Genomic DNA, 18232 nt, shown 5'->3' on the forward strand with positions numbered 1-18232 from the left:
TAGCAGCAAATGAGAAGTAACCCAGAGAGTGTTTTTTCTAGCTAGTAAGATTCAAAATATTTTCTACATTGCAGTTTGCTTCAAATCTTGAGGATTTAAAGAAAACAGTTCTCTTTCTCCTGAGAAATAATATGGTAGTATCGTAGATCAAAGATTATCTCTGGGAGGCTGGTAACTTTCAAGTATTATTAGCATTTCTCCACAGACTACCATATAAATTTTAATCTCTAAATAGCAAAGACTCCAGAGATTAGAGAAAAAAAAAAAAAAAGATCTTCCTCATCTAAGAAGCCTGCAAGTACTTCCACATAACGTAAGAGGATAACAATTTCAAGAATAGTTTTCTGCCAAGATGTATGTCAGTCGGACTAGCACTTAACACAGATTACACTGGAGTCTGAAGATCCCTTCCACAGTGGTTTCCCTCTGGAAAAAGCAAATTTTACATTAGAGCGTAAGGGACTCCCCTCCTGCCTCCACTTTACCTCCCCAATACCTTTATATTACTAAACATGCTGCTGGATGAAAAACCTCTGGTTTGCGTTCAGCAAACAGTTCTAATGCCACTAAAAATGAAGTTCTGGAGTGTTTGTTTGGGTGTTTTAATAATGGTTTTATTACATGTAAATTTCATCTGAGATTTACACGGTTTACCAGAAAGATGATGTACATACATATTCAAAAAGACATGCATGTCTTTCTCCTCAGAAGTCATTTTAAAACTTCTGTGAAAGAAAAGTATTTTTTCTGTACTTAGCCTAAATTAATATTTCTTGGAGATCAAAATAGTCTGCAAATTATTTGTGGCATTATCATGCATCTTGCAGATGGTTGTACTGAACTACTAAAAAACCTGAAATCCCTATAGCCTTTTGGATTTAAGACATAATGTGGAAAAGTAGAATTAAATTCTGAAAGGAACATGCATCTGTCAAAATGAAGTCAAACATTCCACATCAGATATACTAATAGCTACCAATCTATGATCCACATAGACTGTAGTTGATGATTTTCAGCTTTCTTTACAGACTCATAAATGTCTAGATTAATTCTTTCAGAGTAATTGCATACGTGTGCAAATGGCTGTATCAGTAAACTAAAATCATGCAAACAGGAAAATTCACCCACATTGTCAAATGGACCGATGCAGATAGTTACTTCTGGATGCACATCTTTTCTGTGGATCCTGAAAGTTTTTATCACAAGAGCTTTAAATTTTTAATCACGTTTCAAGTTATTTTCAAGAAAGGAATACAGCTTATGATTGATCATGTACACAGCCTGGACCACTGATAAGAAAGCAACAGTATCTCTTTACTCATTTTGAAATCAAAGAGCTTTGTAAAAACACTTCACGCTTGCTTATAAGATGAAGCTTAAGACACCCCATTAGTAATGGGTATAGCTCATTTATATATTGAGAAAATACTTCATATTGTATACAGACCACCACTGTGTGCAGTTTACATTAAAAAATTAACGTGAGACAGAAATGCAAAAAGTGGTTATAAACTTGAAGCACAAAGAGCTTTAGGCTTCCTGAACTAGACAATATGGGGACTACCTACCAAATTTTTTATGATTAAAAAGATTTAAATAGAATTTCAGAAATAGAACAGATATGATCAACACACAAGTTGCTTTCATCATCCCCTGCCCCCAAATTTTAAAGTGTTAATGTTGAAAATCAAGTGCCCTGAGGAAAGTCTTAAAATCTGTTATGGGCTTATTTTCTATCCACATAGATGATCTTCACATGACAGCCCACTGTGGGGGCTGGGAAACTACGTATGAACTTTACGATTGCTTTCAGATGCAGCTGCTGGTCAAGCTACTATACTTGCATAATCAGTAATGAGCAAAACATTACATAATCTCATATGCTTAACAATAAAAGTTTAAGGCCACAATTATAAAATCTTAAGTCCTACAAGTTCTAACAAAATGTCTGCTATTTTTCCAGTTTTACACTTCTGCTCCTTCTGTGCTTCTTTTCGCCCTTACCTAATTCTAAAAAACATTTTTATTTCTGCCTTTATTGAAGACAGAATAAACCTAAAAGTTAATTTGTAGGCAACAGGGAGAACTATTGGGATGCAACACAAACTTTTTTTTTAAAAGCAGAACACAGCTGTTGAACATTAATAAACCCATGAGAAGATGTCAAAATCATAAATCCATCTGGCAAGGAAGTGCTCACAGAAAAGGGAAAAAAAAATGCAATATAATATCTGTAAGAATACCTTATCTTAGACATTTTGGAGGACAGCTAGTACAACTCACCCTAAAATACTTCACAGCAAAATGCAATTTTAGAGCTACTGCCAGATGTTCAGAGCAAAGATAGAATTGACAGTATTCATTTATTCATGCAACTTTTAGGTAATTATTTATCTGTTAATTCAAATCTGTAATTTAACAATTAAAATAGTTCTCATAGCTGCAAGAGCACCCTAACATCCAATTACAAACATGTTTAACTGTTTCTCTTACGAAATGTGCTTATTTCAAAACAGAACCACTTTTCACTGTTCAAATCCTTAAGTCCTTCAGAGCACCTTTTCAAACTTTTCACATTTTGATGAGGGCCACATAGTGCTGCTAGGAAGATTAAGAAAAAGACTCAATTGGATAAATACAGCATGCTTTTCTCCTCCCAAGAGGACGAAGCAGCAAAGCCCATCACCCACCAAGCTGGACACTCATTCTGTGTCCTTGATGGGTTTCAGTATCCAACTCCAAAAGCCCTAAGCAACCTGCTCAGGCCTCACTGCTGATCCTGCCCTGAAGAGGAAGAGATCTCCCTGAAGTACCTTTCCAGTCGAATAATCCTCTTATCTCTCAGATAGATAACAACCAAACTCAAGCTGAACTCACAGGAACTTGCCTTTCTACTCTCCCACCCTCCTCTGGGAAATTTTTTCCCACCAAGCAGTAGGAACTCTCAGGAGAGCCTCACAGTTGCTTGTTCTACTCCTAGTACAGAGACGACTTTACAAACAGTACTCGCTGTCCACCTATAGCACGTAAACCAACATTCGAGTTCCTTAGTATGAAGAGTTTTCTTTCCTTTTTTAAAAAGTAGCTGCAGAAACATTCTCCCCCTACAAAAATTAACTGCTACAAGTACACTTTTTTACACAATCACCTGCACTGCAGTCCACTATTTAAACTCTCATGATTTCAAGAAAACAATGAACTGAACTAACAATCAGTAAAACATTTTGAGAAACATGCTTTCATGCATCAATCACTCAGACCTTGATTCCCTTTATGTATTTATCTTCACTGCTATTTTCTTATTTTCTCCCCAAATTCAACAATTTCAAATGCAAAATTTTCCAGGTATGGTTCACTACATCATTATTTAATCATTTTAAGCTTATTCTACCACAAATATTATGCTACCAATATACCTCACTATGTTATGGAACCTCTTTTCTCCACACATATTACCCAGGTACCTCTCTAGGCATACTGCATGTTTACCTTCTGTTGTCTTTTATTTTCATACAGAAGTATTTAGGAACCACCTTAATTCCAACTGTTCTCCACGAACACTCCATTTGCTGGAACTGTCAAGAATTCACTCAAGTGCAAAAAGCACCCTGAAGATCTTAGCTGCCTCTGTCACATGAAGCTATCACCAAGTGGTTGTCTACAGACCCCAGTCTAAGACATGTAACTCGTATACAGTGCAAAAATACACCGAACACAAGTGAAAGTACTTTCCAGTCCAGCACAGACTTTAAGCATTTTAGATGTGCCTTGTGAGCTGGAATATAAATCACAACTAATTCAGCTTATAAATTGTCCAAACTTGTATTTCAGTTGTGAAAGAAATACCTTCACCAGATCTGTATCTGGACAGTAAGATTGTGATGTGGTCTCCCAAGAAACAGCTAGGCTAAACCTTATTTCACGGGTCTAGAGTATCAGAACCACAACTGGTTCAAAACATAAAAGCCTATACAGATTTTGTAAAGAGAAACTGTGCCCTAAAGAAATTCCTGGAGCTCTCAAAAGAACATGTATAAAGGAGATCACATAAGTCTTCTGAAAATTCAAGTAAACATACTCAAAGACTCTCACCAACAGCTCTTAAAGCAGAAAAGGGTGCAAACTCTTCACAGGAATTAAAAAGTTTAATAACAAAAAAAAAAAAAAAAAACAAAAACCTAACAAACACACACAAACCAACAATCAACAATCCATTTTCACAGCAGAGGGAAGTTACCAGATGAGTCCCAGTGCTCTGTCCTAGGGCCTATGTAGTTCAACACATTCATAATTAAGCTGAAAACAGGGTGAAACCAAAGTGAAAGTTCACTAATGACAAAACAGAATTCACATTAGAAAAGTTAGAGGGCAATGGTAAAGAGCATGAGAAGTTGACGGAATCAGTAAAACAAATTAAATTTCACATTACAATTAACGTAGATAAATTTAACCAAAGCAAACATGAAAAAACAATTTTCATTCAACATATAGGATGACTACTACTTAGGAATTTGATTCTGGAGAAAACAGCTCCATGAACAATCGTTTAACATTCAGCAGTGCTTTCCAAAAGTGTATGCAAAGATACACCCTGTTAAGATTATGATTATCATTATATTACTGCAAAAACACATGATGTGCCTGCCTTGCTAACCCTCTGCTTCTGGTGTTCCAACCATTTTTAGTAGATCTACGTAAGGATCCTCCCTCTTATCTCATGACTGCTTGTTCGGAAGCTTCAAGCAATACACACTGTTGAACAGTCTATTTTACAGAAGCACAAGTGAAAGAGGCCCACAGAAGGACAAAGAACAGTGCCAAAGGTGTGGAGGAATGCTGAAGTAAGTTCCTCCAGGCTGCAGTCAAAACATCTGCAGAAAGATACAACTGGGATTTATTGAACTGGGAATGACATGAAGCATGTGAAGATAAAACGATTGTCACTGCTGCCATATACTAAAATACAGTAAAACAAGTAAAGCAGGACCCAAGGCAGCATGCATAAATGGCATAGCACTTCATATCGTTTACTCCCAGGGTCTAAAATATCTTGGCACATCATTTTTTCTGCTGGGAATACGATACTGTTTACGTTTAGACTGGACAGGCTTACAAAGCAGGAATCTCATGAGGAGCATAAACCATGACAGCATCATTTCTGGTTCAGCCTTTGAGGCTGAGGCCATCAAGGGTAGGAAGGGCATCCAAGAGAACAATCGCCACACACCCTGCCAAATTTTGAAAGCTCAGCTTTAGACAGTACTGCATTGTTTAGTTAAACTACTTCCTACAGAAATAACACACAACCAGCATATTACACTACACCAAATTGCAAGCTGATTTACCCATTGCTGAAGTTTTCTTCCTGAAACATAGAAAGATGTACGGCGCTGAGAAATTACTCTAAAAAGCACAGACTGCTTAGTTAATTCACATGCTTCTCCATCGGACAGATGAAGCTCATTGCCCAGTGGTTAAGTTTGGAATGTCATTACTAAAGTAACAGGTCTTATTTATATAATTAAGTTTCTATTGCTCTAGCCTAGCATACTTCTCTCTGGACACAAAACCTTCCAGATTGATAGAACCTGGAGGATAAGTAACAGCAAACTCAGAACAGCAAAAGTGACCTCTCAGCATGAATATAAGCAAGAGTGACTGGTTCTTAAAGACAGCAGCTAATCACTCGTGGTAACGGTTCAGAGTTCAGACTCAGTGTTAATTTAACATGGTGGGAACATTCAGAATTATATTGGCAACTCTGAGAAGGCAATACTGTTCATCTCTAATTATTCCGATTTAACAGGAAAAATAGTTTTTGTGTGGGAGAAAATAGTGCTCCACAAAGGACCAGATACCCAAAATGGCAATTTGAACAATGTGCTTACTACTAGCAATTCAATTTAAAACCTACAAGCAAGAAATTTAAGAAACCAGCTTACTGGACTGAAAGCTGTTTCAGTAAAGTTTCATAACATTTAATCATGCTGCCTCAGCTCTACCATGCTGCATTTTTTGTGAAGTATTAAAAAGAAAGATGTTAGCAGTAAGGGTAAAAACCTGTCATTCTTTGGATATATACAAGTTGTGCTTTGCTGTGTAAAACAGTTTAATGATAAATATGGACAAATTTCCAAGGTGTACAATTTTAACCTTCAGAATGCTTTCATTAAGTTTCTAAAAAACACAGAGGTCTTTGGCTTCACAATAGCTGAGGCACTTTATAGTGTCCAAGAACACGAAACTAATATATGATTGATTCTCAAAGAGGTACATAGGTGTGTTTCCTCCTTAGATACCCCATTTGGGGACTTCTCCCATAAGAGCACTTTATTTAGACAGTACAGTACTGTATTTTGCTAAAAAGCTTCCTTAGTGTGGCACTATTTTACTGACAATAAATTGCACAGAAATTAAACACATCGTATGAATATTCTGAATGTCACACTAAGTTTTATACTACCAGTGTTCATAACTCAGATGGAACAAGATTGCACAACTGGTAACAAAATGTCCATGGCATCATTTACTTCAATTGCTGAAGATCACTGAAATAGGGGTGATACAGCCCACAGAAGCTGGTTTAATTTCAGTGGAATTTACTTAAACATACTATTGTTCTGACTTGTTTTGAGCCATTAACTCAATCCATAGAGAGTCATTTGTTTCAGCACTTGTATTTTAGTTCTTCAATTCAGTGAAGCCAATGCATTCAACAGGGTGAAGTTAGTTACGGGTAAATCAAAAAACAGAAGCTTGTTACTCCCAAATTGGAGGGGTAAAGGCAGAAAGCCTTGAGCAACCTCACAGACTTGGTCATACTCTTCTGCTTTGTCCTACCGATCTGATACAACAAAAGAATCAGAACAGAAATCAAAATTAAAGCATCCTTTACAGACCAAAGCAGCAGCTCATCAAAATTTCATTTCTGTATTTACTTCTTCAGCAGTAGTCCAAAGGGCAAGCTTCCACTTTCAAATGCCAGGGATTCACCCCCACTGATATCAAAGAGATCTCCACAACTACATCTAAAGCCATGATTTGGCCCCTCATATTTTACTCTGAATAAGCTCTTTCAATAAAGTCTAGGCAGAGAGAGTTCTGGCAATATGACAGCCACATGAGAATCACAGGGAGGTGCAGGAACTGCAGTAACAAAGTAGGAAACAGCCCGTCAAGTCAGGAATTGTGAAGCAGACCCGAAGCTGATGTTATTTGTACTACTGCTATACCAATGTACAGAAGTTAAGGCTAGAGCCCCATGGCTTGCTCTCTTGTAGGAGGTGCATTACATGAACACCAAGTCCCCTAAGGGCACAAATATGAGGGAGGGGACAGAAAAAACACCCAAGCAGCAAAACCTGAGATCATTTTATAAATTAAGAATTTATGTCCTTTGGAAGATAAATTTTCAAACTGATAAAACAGCATTTTCTAAGCACTCAAAAATCACTATTTTAACCCTTAATCCAACTTTAATAAACATTCCATCCATTAATAAAAAACAGGTTAGCACCTTCATCAGTTACAGATTTAATTTCCATTTGAGTCTTACTCTTCTTCAAAGGTAGAGAAAGAAATCGGTGTTCTTTGATTATTTTTTTTAAGCTTCTCTACCTGTTACCATCCATTTCCTACCCTCTCTTCATATTTAAATACATTCATCTGGGTTTCTTCTATATAATGACATCGCCCTTTATTTCTTGTACCACATCATCTGTGCTGATAAAACTGAAAGCTTACATTTCTCAACTAAAGAGTTAACAGACCACTTCTAGAGTTACTTTCCCGTTCTGACTTCTAATTGGGCTACTTCATCATATATACCTGGTGTCCTAAATGGGAGCTGCTGTACACAAACCTAGAACAGTACATATACTATACAGCAGACATCAGTTGCACTTCTTGAAGGAGTTCAACCGGCTTTTTGAAAAACATAACCATTTCTAAAAAGAGAACTGAAAGACTTGAATAGAGAAGTGATCGGTTACAAGAAATGTAAAGCAGTCACTTCAGAATTAACTTACATAAAATAACTTATTTGACTAAAGAATTCTATAGAAGAACATTTTTTTACATCTTCTCTGGGTTAATCACATACTAAAAGTACCTTAACACCAGCACCAAATATGAGTAAGGGACAAAGAACCTACTGATATCAACCAGATGGTTTCACTATTAATGGTTTTTTACATTCTTGAGCTCTAGCCATGATATTACATTAATGCTACATGATTAATGCTCATCTAAAAATATGACAAGTTCATTTGCTTCACATTAACATAAAACAATTAAACTGCCCTCTCTCCAACAGTACAGATTCTTATCTGCGGGTGGGCAGGTGACACATCTAGCAGATGGCACAAACCTGATGTTGTAAAACTTCTGGCATAAGTACTGCTTTCAGCATATCTAATTTTGTGAGTAAACTAATAATAAATACATTACTCAGGAACACCCTAACATGAATATAGTCTAAGAAGGTATGAATTGCTAGTAAGTCAGGTTGCAAATAAAATTGATGTGATTTCAACTTGCCCAAAGACATTTATCATGGCAAGACTTCACTTGCTTTGTACCTGTAGCCCTTTAAAAACAATGACAGGATCATCAGTTACTTTGTGTGTTCTCCTCAGTTCCTCTACTCCTAGCTTAAGCCCCAGCTCGCCACCAATAAAACTGGACGGTTGTATCATCTCAGCCGCGACCACCCTGCCTGAAACAAGTCACCCGTCCCCGCCTAGTGCAGCTAGCTCAGGACGTGTCATCTCAGATCTGTTTTTAAGGCACCTGGTGAGCACGCACGTGCAACCGGAAAGGCTTAAGCCACTCAAAAGACGTTTCTGCTGGGAAGTAATTATGCACCACAGCTGCAGTTACAAACACACCTTTCCTAGCGATCCTTTCAAGTGAGCGCACGGACCACTCCTTTCCTTCCCACAAAGACGTCTTAATGCTTAACGTAGCGAGAATAAACGAAAGAGCGATGAGCTATTAAAACAGCATTGCAACTCTACGGTTCCGGTTCACCAAGAAGCACCTCCTAGAACTCCAAATGAAAAGTAAGTTTGCGTCCGGGCACTTCGAATTTATATATTTTGAAACAAAAACTTATTTACAACCACCTGCTTGCAGGCGTCGCCTCTGCCCGGGATGAACGAGTAAGGAATGCCCCGGAGGCAGAGACGGGGCCGCGCGGCCGGCGGGACGGGCAGAGCCGGGACGGCCAGAGCCGAGCCGGCCCCAGGTGCCGCCAGCTCCCAGCCCGAGGGGGACCGGCACCCCGCCGCACCCCAACTTCCAGAAAGCTCCAGGGATGAGAGACGGGGCGGAGCGGGCGCCGGGCGCCACGGAATCCTCCGGCCCGGCCCGGCCCGGCCCGGCCCGGCCCCCACGGCGGCGGTGCCCCCTGCGCCGGCGGGGCCCGCGCGCCACCACTCGCCGCCGAGCCAAGCGCAGCTCCCCACTCACCGCGCCGCCGCCGCCCGCCTTCAGGCCGACCCTCTTCACCAGCATGATGCAGCCGCCCCCCCTCCACGGCGACGGCGCCGCCACCGCCTTCTCCTCTTCTTCCTCCTCTTCCCCCCCGCGGGCCGGGGCTGGTGGCGGCTTCGATTCGGGGCTCATCTCGCTCCCACCATCCTGCCGGCGAGGCCGGGCCGGAGGAGCAGCGGCTGCGGACCGGGCTTGGGGTAGCGCCCCACGCCCGCAGCCGCCTCCCCCGCCGCGCCGCCTGGGCGAGGCGGGGCTCAGCCGCCGCCGCCGGGCACACGTCACCGCTCGGCCCCGCGGAGCTGCTGCGAGGCGCCGGGAGGCCGCGTGCCAGCCTCTCCGGTGGCTTTGCGCGGAGGCACCCGCGGCTGGGCCGTTAACGGCTGAGAGGCCGCGGCCCCGCGGGAGCGCGGCCGAGGACGGCTCCCAGCTTCCCTCTGAGACTGTGAATCTCTACCAGACTCGCGGCTTGTGCGGCTCCGCTCTGCCGTGCCGGGCCCCCCGGCCCTCAGCCGGCAGGTGGACCTGCAAGCTCGCTTTGCCCTCACTGAAGCACTGCGAGGCCAGCCGGTTATCGTAAGCAGAGCTGACTACTCCCAGTTCGCTGCACGGGCGCAAACCGAGCCGTCTGAGGTACTGTAGTGCAGTAAAGGTGATGGGCTACTAACAGACCGTGAAGAATCAATACAGCAGGCCACTCGCCCATCCAGAATAAGCTGCTCACCAGAGAGCTCAGGACGCCTGCAGGTGGCCAGCGCCGCGAGGCTTTCATCCTGCAGACACTGCCCTCTGTGTTTGATACGTTACTGGGGTCGAGCCATTGTTTTCCCTGATATCTCAGGTGCTTTGTGCTCAGTACCAGGCTGTTCACAAGATGAGAGCTTTGCTAGAATAATAACTGTTTAACCTAAAATGCCGTTTTCTATATGCTGTGTATCTATTTTGTCAGTGTATAACAAGCTACGTATTTGCTAAATGTGGCACATTGTGAAACTTCTATGGTACATTGCACAGCAATTTAACAAGCATTCTCTTTTAGAAAAGTAGTGCCTGTTAACTTGAAAGCATTTCTCTACATGAACTTTTTCTGAAGCTCTGTTTTGTTTAAAGTAGAAATCTGCATTTTAAGAGAAATGTTGGATACTGCGAACTAAATAGATATGCAAGATTATTTTTCTTATTATATGGGGATTAGTATTACATATTATTTAAAATTGCTTTTCCTAGCCAGCCCAAGGTAATTGTGTGCAGAATTTCATGCTTGCTTTCCACTTTTTTCATTCTGGTAGCCTAGAAGCTCCTACAAAACCTTTAATTTCTTCAAAAGTAGTCACCACTATGAAGTACAGTAATAATTTTGCTCCTTTGAAGACTTGACCATTTCTCTGTTGACTTGAAAACCAAGACACTTCATCCCTTAGCATTTTAGGTGTTTGGGAGGTTTCTTTAATTAACAGGCTTCACAGTGCTTCTTCAGTTAGAAAGGTATGAGTTTATAAGCCTAATGTATTAGCTTTTGTCAGTAGACAGGTTTCTGGCTACGACATCAGGTTCATGTAAAAAGTACTGCTTGAAATAAATCATTGTTGTATTTTGAAAAGATCAGCATTAAAATGTTTACATATACCACTTAGGTATTTAATCCAATTCTTACACAAATCAATAGAAAGTCTTCTGTCAGCTTTTATGGCTGATGATTCAGGCTCAATAGATAGCTACTGGTAATTTTATGTCATTATGTCCTTGTCCCATACAGAATTTGAAGTTGGAAGGGTTTTGTTCACTTGCTGAGCTAGGTATATAGTGTTTATTAAGAGCTTGTTAACCAAATAACTGGAAACAAAAAGAAGGAATAAATACTCAGTTTACAAATAGATGTTGCTAGTACAGTTCCTTTCAATTCTGTGCTCTATAGTTTTTCAAATATTCCTAAGTAATATGTTTAAGCTATCTGGAGTGGGGATTAATAATGAAGATATAAAGCTTATTACAGAATGCTATTCAGCATGATCAAAACAATAAATATTTGTAAAAGAATATAACAAAATCGAGCAAATGCTAAAACGTCAGCTGAAAGTGTTGATGCATAAAGATAGGTCATCAAGGGGAAAAATAGTTCTAATTAATCATTGTGTTTATAGATCTCTGAATTAGCTGTTTCTACTGAGGAAAGATACTGGAAACTCTTCTGAAGGCTCAGAAATGGTTAAAAAAGAAAACAGAAATTCTGAAAATATTACAAAATATCTACGCAAGAAAAAAGTTGAAAATACTGTGTCAACACATTGTGAATCCCTGAAGGATCTATGCTGTTCTTATCCCTCTGTCAAAAATAAAGTAATTAACAAAACAAAAAAAAAAAAAAAAAAAAAACAACAAAACAAAACCAAACCAAACAAAAAAAGTAGAACATGGAGACCAGGATGAGCAGACTCATGGAATGACTTCAGTGTATGAGAGATAGCTGAGGAAAGGGAACAAGACAACAGCAGTTATAAAGTCCTGACTGGTAGGGAGAAATTATGTTCTCATTCCTTGATATTCTCTTATAATTCAGGAAGAGGAGTCTCTAAATGGCATAATCAACTAACAAGTTTAAAACAAACAGAAGCGAGTGTTTTCCCAGGCAAATTGTCATTAAATCATGGAACTCATTTCCACAGGATATTTTGGTTCAAAAGTACAAGTGGTTTAATAGGCAATTACGCAAATCTGTGAAATAAAAATTCCATTGAGGGCTATTAAGCAATACAAAGTCCCCAAGCTTTACGAAGCTGGGTGAGTTGGTTGGAAGATCCTCTGCTGTTGCTCATATTTTCCACCCTTTCTGTAAGCATACACTAATGTCTCACAGCCAGGACAGGTGGAAGTTTGGTGCAGCTCTGCATATCTGCTCTTTTATTTTAAGGCTGAAGTTTTGGCAATCTTACAGACTCAGAGTCTTTGAAACAGAAACCACAATAGTGCTGTCTGACCAACTTCGCATGTATCCAGCATCTGGTCTGACAGAAGTATAACTGCCACATGTGTGTTATTTGGTGCATACTCTAGAAAATTAATGATAATTTTTGTCACCACTGATAACATTGTTACTGATCAAAGAAATACCTAAGATTACAGAATCATTTGAACACAGAAGGTGATGTCCTTGGTTGGGCCCAGCTAGGCAGAGCTTGAGGAAGCGATCCCTGCAGTTTGTGCAAGTGCTCTGTCTTGGCAGGGTGCTGATGAAGATCCTCTTACTCAGTGAGCTGTCAGTAAAAATGGCTTGAAGGCTCCTATAAATGAAGCAATAGTGTGTGCGAGTGGTGGGCTAGCTGATTCTGCAGGGCAGACATTTGCCATATTTTCTGCCTTCCGTCTGAGCTATGTGTTACAATAATGTGATCTATAGGTATGATGGACGAGAAACACCCTCCACCTCCTCCTTACTCCATACATCACAGCTCCTGGTGAGAAGAGTTTAGAACTCATGAGCCATCTTTCCTCTTCAATTTCTTTGTTTTATTAAAGGCAAGAGGAATAGAACCAGTGGAATGTGCTCATGCTGCCATTTAGTTGTGTACACTACCGGAATTCATTACTGCTTTGCTCAAATTCATTATAGCCTAGTCCCCAACATTCACCATAGTAAGATTACTTTCTTTTATGCTCTTGGGCCCACTTGTAATTTATTGATTTCCTTTGACCACAGACAACTTTGAAGGAAATCCATGCAGTCAGGCTTCTCCGAGGACAATTGACCAACATTATTTCTACGTTGTACTTTTCTACCTATAACCTCTTACATCTCATAAAATTGGATACTTATCTTTTTTCCCACAGTGTTACTCTAAGCTTTTTCAGACTTTATCCAGATTATACAGTGGATGGTTCCCTGCATGCATCAATCCTTCGTTACTAATCAGAATGGTAGCAAAGATAGTATGCTTTAGGCAGAAACCTGGTGTAGGCAAAACCTGTGAATCTCCGGCTTTTGTTTGCTGATCTTTAGTAACAAAAAGTACTCCAAGTCAGAGGAAGGAAGAGATCAAATCTTACGAGCTATTAAAAAGGAGTCCCACTAGATGGGGTTATAGTTTCAAAGGAAGAGTGTTTTCTAATATGTTTTGAAGACAAGCATTTGTTTGCTTTGTATTTTGTTTAAGTTACCTACATAATTTTATGCAGTTAGAATATATTCTCTTTAGGTCTTCAGCTCATCAGTGAATTTTTTTGACCATTCTTATGTTCAGCACAAGCTGTTCACAGATTTCAGTGGCTGTAAATCTTACATTTTTGTTTGTTTTTTTCTTCTTTGTCCCTAGTATTACTGCAGTACCATTTTATATGCTACCTTATAGCTGTTACAGAAGAAAACTCTGGCGTAAATCATCTTGATTTAGAATTAGTAACATCTTTGGTGCCACAGTCTATGAACCATTTGGAACAGAGATTTTCTTTGTTTATTAATTTTTATGGAGGAAGACTGGTTAGCTCAGAGGTGCCCTATAACTGGGTTCAAATTCTCCTGGAAGCAAATACTAAAGAATTACATTGAATGTAAGTAATAAGTATCTTCTTAGATCCTTGTTACTGCTCAGTTTTAAAAGAGGTTTCTCAAATTATAATTAATCGGATGTAGTAAGAACTGAAAGGAAGAACACATACACACAAATACAGTGAGACCAAATTGAGATCAATAGGCAAAATTCTTTTTCGACATTGCCTCGTTTGTAATTATTTGAAACATATTAATATTCTGGTACCATATTTGTTGTTATGCTTAGCACACTTTCATTTCTCCATCAATTTAATTAATAATTATAGTAATGCCTCTGCATTTTACACTATAAGAATGAAGATGGAAATGTCAACCGTCATTCCCATTCTAATGAAGTTAATTGAATTTGATTAGCACTAAATCACATAAATCTATGATTTTTAATATAAAGTATAACAAGCAGAATTTAGCTTCTAAAATCTCTGGAGGGGAAAAAAAAAAAAAAAAAAAAAGAGTTATGCACAAGGATGGGGTCACAGGGGAATTAAAAGTAGTCAAGTGATAATATCAAATGTTCTGACTTCCAGTAAGAGGTACTGGGAAATCAATAAGCAGCTTTTAAAAAATTACCTAAAACTTATCAAAACTTTGTTTTCAAAAGTGATTTAATATCTCCCCTAGCCATAGTATAAATTTTACTTTAGTTCAGATTTTGAGATTGGATTTCTGACAATACATTGAACCTACAGATAATCATTAGACTACAAGTAAAATCTACAGGTACAACAGGTGAGTAGAATATGAGATGAAGAAAAAAAGAAAAATAACACAAGTGTTTTTAACTTCACTTTCGGCTCACTGATTCTCAATATTTAAAATTCTTTTTTTCAACAAAAGAAATTTCTAAGTGGGAAGCTGTCAGAACTACTGTCATTTACTGTATGAAACAATGACAACAAGTATAATATATATACAACAGCAATTTGTTTTCTTCCAAATTCTTTAAGTGAAATAATTGAGTTTATTAATACATTTCCAAACATGCTTGTTGAACTTCTTAATATGGTTTTTTTTTCCCCCATTGTTCAAAGGAGGCATTAACAAGTGGAAGCTGAGTTACAGAGGAGATCATTGTAGATCAGCCAATCCCAAGGTATGTTATGTTAATTTACCTGTTGCTTGCCCAATGTCTTTCAATTGCATGTCCACATTACACTATAATTTAGCTTTGATGAGACTTTTGTGTTGATACATTTGCTTGACCCATGAATAAGTTCAGGTTTTACTTATACCTGCCATTTTTACTGGCTCTCTGTGATTGAAGCTGAGCATTAATTAAAAAATACTTGGCCCTCATATAGTGTAATATGTTGGGATTTTGATCTTTCGTAGTTATTTTTTAGATCATGCATTAGTACAGTTATTGCACAATTAAGGATTTTAGTATCATCATTTGATCAAAATCTGGTTATGTTTCCAAAAATTTACCAGCTCTTACCATGACTCAGGAGCACTTACAGAGTGAAATAATGTATATGTACATGCCTCTAATAGTCTTAAATGTATAAACTGTTTGCATAGTAGTTTGTGTCCTTTCTGAATGAAGAATCGCATAGCCACATGCTATTTTACTTTATTGGTTGCAGCAGCATAGCTTTACTAGCCTTCAGGAGAATTCAGGAAAATAGGTTACTGAGTCAGAAAATTTGTTATTTATAAATTGTTTTCATTCTGATAAATTTCACAGAAAATGTGGATGCTGCAGAGCTGCTTGTATCCACAGACCTGGGAACCTTCCAGCTGCCATGACACTGTCTACCACAGGATACCAGATAAGGTGTAAGAGGCACAAGATAAGGTGTTTTATTATGGTTAGGTCAATATTCTTGTAGAAAGTTGCAAGGCTTCTTGGCCGAGTGGAAGAGGAAGAAGAGGACAGAAGCATGCCAAGGTCTGCTCATGTCTCTGTCTAGGGGCTGCAGCTGTCAAAGACAGGAGAAGCACCAACTGAAGCAGCCACCCTCTGATGCCCCTTGCCTCCCTGCCCAGGGCTCTCCCAGCCTCATACCAAAGCTGTCCATTACATGCCTCCCTGATGGCCACAAGACACCAGTGCTGGGGCCACCACCAGCATTCTACCCACTCTGGCATGGGCAGTACCTCACTAGGGCTAGTGCCAGCAGCTCAGCCCCAGGGTACCCTGTGAAAAAGGGCACAAAACTCCCTTTGCCCATGGCTTTAGGTAGCTTCCAGCTCCCTCAAAGGCCACCGTGCGGTAGGGGTTGGTGCTGCCTTACCTGTCCTGTAGACTGTTGGAACATGTGCAGCTTACTTGCAGAGGAGGGAAAGGACAGGAGGGTGCTGTGGCCTGCTGGCTTCCCTGTCCGGATGTCCAGCTGCAGTAGAAAGCAGCCATCCTCCATCACCATGGGCAGCCCCTGCCCTCATGCCCTCCTGTCCCTGCCCAGCACAGAAGTAAGTGGCATGGAACAAGAGGTGAAAAAAGGTGGGCCTGTAGGAAAATCCAGGTTGGAAAGCATGCCAGGAAGTCCCCCGTGCAACCTCTTGCTCAAGGCAGCATCAGCAAGGAGGTTTGGAGTTTTCAGATCCATTCTTTTTTAGATCAACGGAAACATTTTTGCTGAGAGCTATGTGGTGACTCCACATGTGTTTGTGACTTCTGGTGTGGGTGTGACTGGCCAAAACTATTGACTGTGGGGTTGCCAGTGGCACCTTTTTGGAAAGAAGCTGCCCGGGCTTCCCCTTCAACACAGGCTCTTCAGGCACTGCTCCTAAACACTCCTTCTGCCGTGTGGAAAGTCGACTTTACAACCAGTGAGGTTATACAGTAGGTATGTTTATTCAGCACTGGACACATGGGGGATCACTCCTCCACAGCGTGCGTGCCCTGGAGCCAAAAGCGGCCCCCTTTTATGATGCCAAAGTTACATATTCATCAGTCTTAATACATATGCATTATAATTCCAGGAATAGGGAGGAAATATTACAATTAATTCCGAGAAATCATTAACATATCCCCCGCCCCAAGTCCCTCCCCATCGCACCTGCGCAATGTATCTTGGTGGTCGTGGACAGGGGTCTTCTGATGAAGGCTCGTAGTCTTCTTCACTGTGTTTGCTAGTTGACCCTTGCTTTCGCGCAGACTCAGTTCTGTAGTTAACGCACATCTCATCCTTCAGGCCTTGTGGGATGTGGTTTGTTGCTAACTTGCAGCTCCTTTATCTTGGTGGCTCAGTAGTTCCTTCCTTATCTCAAGGACAATGGTGCGCTCATCCTGTTTTTCTCTCATTCATTCGCGAGGGAGTTATCTAGTTAATGTTTTCTTGAGAAACCATCTGGTTAATGCTTCTTCATTCATACATCACTTCCTCCAGTGCTTCCACCAGTGGCCAAACTTTGCTGTGCTTTCATGGCAGCCTGCTTCTGGGCTGTCCCTGGAAACCTGGGAGGCTTGGAGGCCAGAACTTTGCTGCCCTGATAGAGATCAAGCCAAGGCGTGTGCATCGGCAAGAGGGCCTCATTTCTCTGGGATGGGTATTGCTACCCAGCCAGTGCGTCCCCAGAAGAGCAGAGTAAGCCCTGCCTGCCTGCCAGGTACAGCCACGAGGTGTCTTGACTGGAGGAGTCAGGCTGCTGTTGTAGAGGAGTGAGAGGGAAAGTCTAAGACTGGTGTGACTGGGGAGCGACCAGAGAGTCTGGGTGCAGAGGCACCAGCAGGAGGTGTAGTAGAATTTCTGACAGAGAATGGCCACGATATTTTGTTGCAAGGTTTGGACAATCCAGGCCTGAGATCAGACTGCTAACAACACCTGTGTTATGAAAATGACCTTGAAGGGCTGTGTTGTGAGGAACTGTATCTGTTAATGAGGAATTTTCTCAGCTATGTATCTTGGCTAAGCTAAGCACAAGTATGCAGCAAACCGCAAGATGCTTGCCTATCACAGTTTCCCTTTGGGTGCATGATAAGTTGCTTATGACCAACAATCAAGGGGTATGGGGCGCGTGAACAGCGGGTGCTTGCTTTGCAAAGTATATAACCAAGCGATTCAGGCAATAAAGGGAGATGACATGTAGCCACATCGGTGTGAATGTCGTTACTCGGGCCACTCTCCGTATTGGGACCCTCTTCAAGGAGGACCCATCAGGGATGGGCCTGTCAGCATGGCCTGCATCCATGCCAGGTGGGAGATGCACAGGTCATTGGGACCTGCAGCCTGGCGGCTGCTCAAAGGGCTT

At 40.7% G+C, this 18232-nt stretch overlaps 1 protein-coding gene and 1 long non-coding RNA gene across 5 annotated transcripts in view; one reads left to right on the top strand and one right to left on the bottom strand.

Moving 5' to 3' along the window:
- Positions 1-12597, bottom strand: part of LOC104365006 (hippocampus abundant transcript-like protein 1) — a 36207-nt gene extending 23610 nt beyond the window's left edge. For 2 of the 4 annotated variants that reach the window (XM_032992909.2, XM_032992907.2), the window contains exon 1: positions 9472-12593. In XM_032992909.2, the coding sequence (XP_032848800.2) occupies positions 9472-9627 (156 nt within the window). In that variant the 5' untranslated portion in view covers positions 9628-12593. Of the gene's footprint in view, positions 1-9471 lie in introns of all 4 variants that reach the window. The other 2 variants (XM_032992908.2, XM_032992906.2) reach the window with 2 other exon arrangements.
- LOC116961547 lies at positions 8846-17814 on the top strand. The gene is made up of 3 exons (XR_004407037.2): positions 8846-9062; positions 15067-15128; positions 15723-17814. It is a non-coding gene; the product is annotated as an uncharacterized LOC116961547 (long non-coding RNA).
- The last annotated feature ends 418 nt before the right edge of the window (positions 17815-18232 follow it).

This window comes from Tyto alba, unplaced genomic scaffold (genome assembly GCF_018691265.1).
Source record: "Tyto alba isolate M040663 unplaced genomic scaffold, T.alba_DEE_v4.0 Super-Scaffold_13, whole genome shotgun sequence".
Lineage (NCBI taxonomy): Eukaryota > Metazoa > Chordata > Aves > Strigiformes > Tytonidae > Tyto > Tyto alba.